Here is a 9,453-nt window from a genome sequence, read left to right on the forward strand (position 1 = left end):
GATAGATAGATAGATAGATAGATAGATAGACAGGTAGATAGATATTTATAGATAGATAGATAGATAAGATAGATAGATAGATAGATAGATAGATATTTATAGATAGATAGATAGATAGATATATAGATAGGTAGGTAGGTAGATAGATAGATAGATAGATAGATAGATAGATAGGTAGGTAGGTAGATAGATAGATAGATAGATAGATAGATAGATAGGTAGGTAGGTAGATAGATAGATAGATAGATAGATAGATAGATAGGTAGGTAGGTAGATAGATAGATAGATAGATAGATAGATAGATAGGTAGGTAGGTAGATAGATAGATAGATAGATAGATAGATAGATAGATCAAGTGTATATAGCCTATTCAAAATTAGGTTACTTAAAAGGTATTATTGTAAAAATATGTATTTGTGAGACATGCTTTACAAAATAAAACGTTCACATAAGAATACAAATCTAATCTATCTATCTATCTATCTATCTATCTATCTATCTATCTATCTATACAATCTATCTAAACAATTTAGCAAGGAATTGGAAATAAGAAATGGGGTTGGATATGCTAAATAAATAGGCTATAGCCTAAATACAATTTATTGCACAGTGGGGAGAACTTATTGTATCCATAAGATGCAACCATATTGTAATGGTTAGAGCGTCTCAATGGGCCATTATGTGTTTCATAAATTGACCGTCATTTTTCTTCTCCCCATTCAAAATGCAGTGCATCACATCAGCTGTCATGAGTTGTGAATGGAAATATGGGCCGGTGTCAGGACCGTCTCACGTTGATGGCGTCATTCTGTGGCGCCAAAACAGTTTCCTCTCTCAGCTTCTTCAGAGTACCTCCGTTGTGGACATACACACTTATCTAGGACAAAAACAAAATTAACTGTGTGGTGTTTAATGCGTCACCCATACCGGCAGTTTTTTAGCGCGTCTAGTGGTTTATAGGCCCTGTCGGTCTCGCCATGAACGACGACGATGATTTGATGGCAAGTTTTCATTCAGGTCAACTCCATGCTAATGAGGCGTCTGTTCCTGATGGACTTTGCTGGGTGTCAATTGTCTCCTGTCTACTGCTAGCGTGCTCCTATGTTGGAAGTTTATACGTTTGGAAAAGCGATTTACCAAGGTATTTTTCATAGTCTTTGGCTGTGTCACAAAACCTAGTGAGCTCCCTACTTAGGCAGCGTTGTAACGACAGATTCGACGCTTACAGTATATTGTTTAAATCCAATGTTCGAAAAAACATTGTTTCAAGCGAATGCTGAACCAAATGTATCGTTTTAAAAATGTTAAAATGTCGTTTGAATCGAATTGTTCAAATGCAGCTTGAGTGGAATAAAAAAAAAAATATATATATATATTCGAATCAGATGTTTTAAAGTGCTCTTTTCACATCGAACCTTAAAACTATTGATCAAATGGTACGTTTGGAACTATTTTTCAGCACAAAATGTTTCCATTCTTTGACATCAGCAACATGAAGTGCAAGAAATATTTGTAAGTTGATGAAAAACCTAATAATTAATTAAATCCCAATAAAATTACACAATAATAAATAATCTTAAAGTAAACAATCAGGGTAAAATATCATGGATTTTATTTTCATTTATTGTATGATTTGTATTAATTATTAATATTTTGTTGTAGCAGCCCTAGTGTCAGCCTGTCTGATTCCCCCTCCCCCCACTGTTTATATATTTGTCTTGTTGTATGTAACAAACTGGTGGCAAGATGCAAACTTGTTACTGTATAATGCACTTTAACAACGATTGTTGTTTGTTTGTGTGGTTGTTTGCGCTAACAGGGATCATCCTGCAGTGATAAAGAGGCGCTTCACCAGTGTACTGATTGTATCTGCTCTGTCGCCAGTGTTTGTGTGGGCATGGAAAGATTTCACAGGCATCCAGGTTAGTTTACTGGAACACACATGTCTAGTTCTTACTGTTGTTTGCGGTATGTGTGTTTACCATGCTCTATTTGATATGTTGTCCTTGATCTCACTGCATCATACAGTTTTGTTGTTAGTAATTAGTTTTTAACCTTATTTGACGCAGAAACACCAGACTTGCTCAAATTTGTTTGATTTCTCCTATAGCCTGGTCCCTCATTACTGGCCCTTATGGGGATCCGGTTGGAGGGTCTTATTCCGGCTATCATTCTTCCGCTGCTATTGACCATGGTTAGTAAAAGACAAAATCTGTACTTGGTGTTTTTTTTTTAGATAATGGAAAACAAGTGTTTATCTTCAACCTAAAGCCACACAATATTGAAATGTAAGATTCTGAGAGACTTTCAGATTGTAGAATAGTCTTTCTATTGGACACCTGATCTGGCACATTTTTGTGTGTTATATATGATTATTTTATTACTCTGTTTTCTGTCAGGTGCTGTTTCTGGGTCCTCTGATCCAACTAGCCATGGATTACCCCTGGGGTTTCATTGATGGGATGAAAGTTGTAGTTGGTAAGCAGTCTTTTCCACTTCTAGTGATTTCTCCAGTGAATCTCTTTAATTATAAAGCTATTTTGGGGATTTAAATAATCTGTTAGTGAGCTGTCATGATGCTAAATTATTATAGACAGCAATAAGTGTCAGCCAAATAATTTGGGAGGTGAATCTGTATCTTCATGTTATGCCAAATAAATCAGCTAGGTTGATCTTTGTTGCTGTAAAAGAATCAGATTGGCTTCAGTGTCAGTGTTGTTGTAAATGTGATTGGTCTGTTATGTCTTTGCAGACCCTTGCTTCTGGTCGCTGTGTCTGAGTGACATGCGCTGGCTGAGGAACCAGGTTGTGGCACCATTGACAGAGGAGTTGGTTTTTCGGGCATGCATGCTTCCCATGCTAGTACCCTGTGCAGGCCCCTCCACCGCTATCTTCACATGTCCACTCTTCTTTGGTGTGGGTGAGTGGTGACGTGCCATTTGCTTAGATACAGGTTGGGGTAAATACATCAATTATTTGTTTTTACTCTTTACTCTTACTTTTTAACATTAAGCAGTCAACAAGAAATCAAAACTGACTCTTTGCATTCTTGATACAAATCTTAATGTTAACTATTCATCAGTGCATGTTATTCTAAAGAACAAAAAGTAGTCTTGTTAGTCTTTCATCAAATGTAATAACTACTTTTTTGGCTGATGTCACCAAGGCTGTGCAAATCTGGTAAACTGTGTATACATTCAGTTTCATTGAATAATAATTCTGTGGATTGTTCATATTTAAGGACACTTTCTCACGTAAAAATTTCCTCCTACTTTACAACACATACATACACACACACACACACACAAGAAAGAAAGAATAACCATGATGTAATATTAATGAATTTAGAGTAATTTAAATGTTCAATTTCAGCCTTTCGTTACTCTCCTCTTAGCAAAAATGTAATGCTCTCTAAAGCTGCATGTGATGTTTGGTTGCAGACTTCATTCAAAAATTTGTGCATGCATGTGAATAGTGAATAAGACCCATCGTGTTAGGCTACTTTTGTAGATAATGCACTCTTTCTGCAGTCTTCCAACCTAATTTAAAGTTGCGATTAAATGGTAGTAGCGATACATATTTTCTAACATATACGTCACTTTTCCTGGAAGGTTGAGTTATGACATTTTGGTTAAACATTTCATACATGCATGCATGGATGAATCATTCACAATAAGATCTATAACATGCATTTACAAGATGGGTTAAATTTTCATTTCATGGCAGCTAATGTAATAAAGGTTACATTTACATTTACATTTACATTTAGTCATTTAGCAGACGCTTTTATCCAAAGCGACTTACTGCGATAATAGCAAATACTAAAAACAGACTTTAAAAAGAACTGTTCGGATACTCTCCAGGGAAATTATTGTTGATACTTAGCAGTGGCACTACCTAGATATTTCATGCGGTTCTCTGAAAATAGATGGAAATCAACCTACTCAAGTCTTATTTGACAGAAAATATCACCTCTGTATTAATGTGTTTGAATGACTGACCACTGACTTGCTCAAGAAAAACAAGACTGTTTATAATTTAATTTGCATTGCTTTGTAGACCATTATTGTTATGGTAGCCTTTTCTTCTTTCTCTCTCTCTCTATTTGCATGTGAGTGCAGCTCATTTTCACCATGTAATCGAGCTCCTGCGGTTCAGACAGGGCACTGTCTCAGGGATTTTCCTCTCTGCAGGTAATCGAGTCATTAGTTTACTGTCATCTTTAGTGCGAGGAGTGCCACCTGTGAGACATAATTACTCATGTCTTTGTTTGTTTGTGTATTTTTCAGTGTTCCAGTTCTCCTACACTGCAGTATTTGGAGCTTATACAGCTTTTATATTCATCAGGACAGGTGCATCCATTATCTTTAATACTACTGATGCATGCACTACTTCACAATAGGACTAAAACATTCTAAAATAAAAAAGTTTTGCTTTAAAATTATTAATAGTAACCTCTCTCAGATCATTTTTGTATTGTAGCTGTTTTCATGACAATTAAGCACATTGACTTCCCAGTTCATATTTCCGTAATGCAAAAAAATAAAAGATCTGGCTCATGACTGCAATGCACAAGAAAATTTTTTTAAAAATAGTATTGTAAAGTATTTGTGCTTTTGCCTTTCTGCTTTTATTAAAATATAATTGTGTCAGGCACAATTATGACTCATAATGTAAACTAGATAAAGTTTGCTTAAGAAAGCATAGCGACAAAGGTTGAAGTAGTTTGAAAAGCTTGAGGTTTGAAGATTAAGTTTGAATCATTTTTAAGTTCTAAGTAATTTTAAAAGCTTTACGTTTAATATAAGTCTGTGGGATTTTTGAGTTACTTTTAGTCTGTATTGCAGACAGTGATGATAATTAGGGAAGGAATTAAGCTCAGCTGTCATGAAAATAATATCACAATTCAACAAAAATTGTCTTTGTTTTCTTTGTGTAAAATACAATTCTTATTTTTTTGTATTTTGGGTGAAATGTGACCAGGAAATGGTATCGACAGACCTGAAACTCTCAGAGACAATGTTCATTGTAGTTTTGATTCAGCTAGATTTGTAGCAAACAAACTGTAATGGCATACAAAGAAATAGCTGCAACTATCTCTTTCTATGTTTGTGTCTGTAGGTCATTTGGTGGGTCCTGTGCTGTGCCACTCCTTCTGCAATTACATGGGTTTTCCAGCTCTCAGCACGGCCCTGGATCACCCGCACCGCCTCACGATTCTCTCCTTCTACGTGCTGGGGGTCGTTCTCTTCTTCCTCCTCATCTTCCCCATGACTGACCCGCTCTTCTACGGTTTTCCCACACCTGTCTGCACCCTGACCTCCACGCCTGGATCCATCTGCTCCTGATCCATCCATACCTCCATCCCGCGTTTCATCCATTCCTTCTCTCCAGCCATTTGAAAAGGAATTGCTGTTTTGCTGCTGGTTTCACCAGGAGAGCAAGGGACTGCTGGAGAACAGGTATGAAAATTCACAGCCTCTGTGAGGTGGTGCGTGGAAGAACTCGGTGGATGCAAAACATCCTCAGGTTGCACTGGCCATTCTTTTCACCATTCAGCCGACGTTGCATTATCAAGTGACTTCAGCTACTGGCCTACATTTGATGAAAACAAGTTAATTATATGTGTCTGCATGTTTATATGACAATATTTCAGTGTGTTTATCATGAGATTGGTGCTGGGGATAAAGGTCAGACACTATTACGGGTTTCCTAGGAGGATTTGTATGCTGAAATGTGCATTGCTAAAATGCTAGATTCCCTATTTTTTTGTTGTGATTTTAGAATCTTGTTCACATACACCGTACCTTGTTTGATCTGGTGCCCTTACTTGAAGACGACATTCATTTTTACAGACTTACTTTGTTTTACTCTTGATTTTTATTGTCTAAATATCACATCACTCAAGTCAGTAAGCTTACATTTAAATAAATGTCTTTAGGTATGCTTTTGGAGCAATAGACTTAAACCTATAAGAGTAACAAAATGTAGTGAGTGAGTATCAGAAGTTGAATTGCCCTGGCCTGAACACACAGCTTTATGTGTAGGTCTAGATAGAATTGTGGCCTCATGCACATTTCTAATATGAGGTCTTTTTAAAGCATTGATCAGTCCTGCCTTGGCCGTTTGCTAATTAGAAAAAAAGAGGAAATACCAATTACTGTTTATATTGTATCGTGGTTCGTGGATATTCATTAATAGATTTTGACCAATGGTATTTCATTTGTATTTAATGCAGAGCTAAAGACATTCTTTTTTACATCTTGTGAATGTAGTATGGTAGCACTGGAGGATGTTGAGTTAAATTCTAGACTTCTGCTTTAGTAATGGTGGAAATTCCAACACTTTCTTTTTATGACTACTGTCTTGTAGTCATAAACCACGTGCAACAACATTGAAACTACCTATATCAGAATTACACTTTGAGTTCTTTGACCGATATGTTTTACGTTCTAAATCTAAATGCTAAGCTTTTTATAAACCTTTTATATATTAAAAATGACATAGTAACGGCCTCATGAATTTTTATGCGGGTTCCTTCACCATGGAGTGTTAGTGAAAACTCATACCACTGATCTGCATGCTGCTACACTGGTGACATATGGATGTTCGAATGATGATTGATATAGAAACACACCAAATACAACTCTTAACAGCTTCTAGGAATAGTTGACCCAAAAATTAAATCCCTGCCATTATTTACCCGTGTCATTACTTCTAAAAACCACAAAAGGAGATATTAGGCAGAATGTTCATGCTGCTCTTTTCCATATAATGAATGGTGAACGGAAGCTAAATTCTAAAACTTATTGTAGTCCATATGACTTAAGTGCTATATTCCACTCATTTGTGTGATTTGAATATGCATATATTATGCTCATCCAAAATGCATAACATTTCTTGTGTGTTCCAAGAAAGAAATAAGTATAAGTAAATTTTGTGTGAACTGTCCCTTTAGCAAGTGTGGCTTTTAATGTTATGTAGTTGTATTTGGTTTCAGTTCTCATTAATTGTGAAAGCAGAGTGTATAGAGAGTATATATAGAAACTATCATTTACTTCATTGCTTGTAATTTGTTGATTAATATATTGGCATGGCTTGCCCTCACATTTATTATGTGTGTACCATAGGGTCATTTGTAGGCTTTCTGTGTTGTGAGAGACCATGCAAAGTAAACCTTTTAAGCAATAGTCTCACAAACAGGATCAAATCAGGGATTTCCATCTAGTGCCACATAAGAGGTTTGTTTTGGGTGTTTCTTTTATTCATTCCCAAAATAATTTCTTATTTGGCTCGCTACAAAGAAAACTGATATCTATAACATCACTTTAAACAGCCAAAGTTATGGTAGGAATTTATCGCAACTTGTCCAAATTACTACAGTGATTTGGTTTACTTGTCTCTAGCGTTCAAAAAATTGTGTTTCAAGTGTGCCATAGTGTATATGACTGTACTGACGCATTAACCCAAGGAGCATGCTGTATGTAAGCACTGTTTAACTGTGACTGGCTACATGGAATGCTGCTTTAGTTTAGTTGCTTTGTGGTTGAGGTCAGCAGAGGGCGCCAGAGGACCATTGTTGTGTGTTGTGTCTTTTCGTTGTTGTCAAGATTAAGCAGCAGTCACCTCCTTGTGTTTATTAAGAAACTTTATCCGTATTGCTTTGCATATTTAATCCTGTTATTAGATAATTGAATTAAACTATGATTAAATTATACCCTGATATGCAAAGAACTTGTTGAAGAAGGTAAACTTTTTTTTGGAAAGTCACTCATTGTTCTAGATTTGAGCTGCACTATGGGATGTTGGAATTGGATGCCATGTTGAATTATGATTGTTAGGGAAAGCTGAATGCACAGGTGCTCTGGCGAGGACAGGTTTCCTGTCAGTGCTGTTATTGATGACTGGTGTAACTTTTAGTAGGAGAATGCTTGTAGTGAATTTGTGTCAGGAGCTTGTTAGTTGTCACAGTCCAATACTCTTATCCTCACTTTCTTAATTTGTGAAGTCACTGCATTCATTTATTTTACAAGAGAGTTTCGACTACTGTTTTTTCCTTAGAAGTGTCTTTCATCCCCTGTTTGAGTTCACAGTGTTCTTTCTTTTATCTGGTTGTTTGCAAGCAAAACATTTGCACCAGGGCTTGCGTTTTAGATGCTTTGAACGTCATATTTACAGTAAGGAGGAGCAATAGACGTTCAAATCTATTTTTGCAAATGTGAAAAGTAGCTGAGCGCTGTTTTAGCTCATTGAAACATCATCTTGAAAAAATGTAAAGTATTTGAGAATCTCTACACAGATGAATTGAATAGACTGGTTGTTCATTACAAACAAGTCTGATGTTTATACTGAGAGCTATATTTTGTAATCAAATCTATTTTGGTGACTCAGAGAATAATGTGCATGCAATTTTCTGTAATTCACTGATGGACAAATGTTTTATGACAATCTTTTTGGGGGTCTTTCAATCCACTCTGCAAAACTCTGCCGTTTGTAAATAAATTAAAGGTTTTTAAACGCCTCACTTGGAGTTGTTCTCTTTTTATTTCTGTATCTTTTCAGTAGGTAATGTGTGTAATTTCTGCACCATCAGGCAGAATGGTTTCTGAAACATTTCTGCAGTTCTTCAGACAAACAGGTAATCCTGCTTGAAACTCACATTGGTTGGTTGAGCCACAGGTTGATGGGTGCAGTGTTTTTAAAGCACTAGTGTGTGCACATTTTTTAAGGGAAAGTCAACCCTGAATGACTTGTACGTTGACTTGCATGCTAAACTAGGTTTTTTTGACATTGCAAAAGTTGAACACTTCAGCTTTAAGTGATATTTTAATAACGGAGTCTCAGAAATGGGTTTGCTTTGATATGTAAAAACTGAATTTGTTTCTACAAAATGTTGTTTAAGCTCAGTATAATTTATTTTCTTTTTGTTCAAAATTGTGTTACCAGTGTTTGACCACCAAGGAGAGATGTTATAATAACAATTTTACATTTAGGCATATATATGATATGTTTGTATTAAAAATTCTTTCCTGTTCCACCCTAATATTTATTAATTTCAGTACAAGTGACAGCTCATCTTCTGACATTTTTTGAGCATTGACAAAACTGGGCCAAAACACTTGGAGACTGACAGTATCATTGTAGTCTCATGTTCAGGTACAGGAGAGATGTCAAGGCATGTATCTATTTGCCTCCCTCTTTTAGATTTGTTTGAATGTAAATGTGTGACGTTTTGAACGTTTGTTGGCTTCATAGAATCATGCTATGCAGGCAGGGTCGGCGCCAGAGCGCACAAAGTGAGGGGGCAGGCACAATTTTTTGGGGGAGGAGACCTTCCCAGGGCAGTACCTTGCCTCACCGACTAAAATCAGGGCGCCCACTATGGAGACGGCACCAGAGGTGAGGGGGCACAGTGACCGAGGTGACCGGGCCGGGCCCCCTCAGCCCCCCCCG

General features: G+C 36.6%; 1 protein-coding gene across 1 annotated transcript; it reads left to right on the forward strand.

Annotated features, from left to right (window-relative positions):
* The first annotated feature begins 781 nt into the window (after positions 1–781).
* Positions 782–5,816, forward strand: LOC107683501 (CAAX prenyl protease 2-like). The gene is made up of 8 exons (XM_016479554.1): positions 782–1,141; positions 1,820–1,922; positions 2,111–2,194; positions 2,400–2,478; positions 2,753–2,920; positions 4,122–4,193; positions 4,290–4,352; positions 5,122–5,816. Exons 1-8 carry the CDS (start codon positions 978–980, stop codon positions 5,346–5,348), a joined length of 960 nt encoding a protein of 319 aa, XP_016335040.1. The 5' UTR covers positions 782–977; the 3' UTR covers positions 5,349–5,816.
* The last annotated feature ends 3,637 nt before the right edge of the window (positions 5,817–9,453 follow it).

The sequence above is a fragment of the Sinocyclocheilus anshuiensis genome, unplaced genomic scaffold, assembly GCF_001515605.1.
Source record: "Sinocyclocheilus anshuiensis isolate Anshui unplaced genomic scaffold, SAMN03320099.WGS_v1.1 scaffold874, whole genome shotgun sequence".
Lineage (NCBI taxonomy): Eukaryota > Metazoa > Chordata > Actinopteri > Cypriniformes > Cyprinidae > Sinocyclocheilus > Sinocyclocheilus anshuiensis.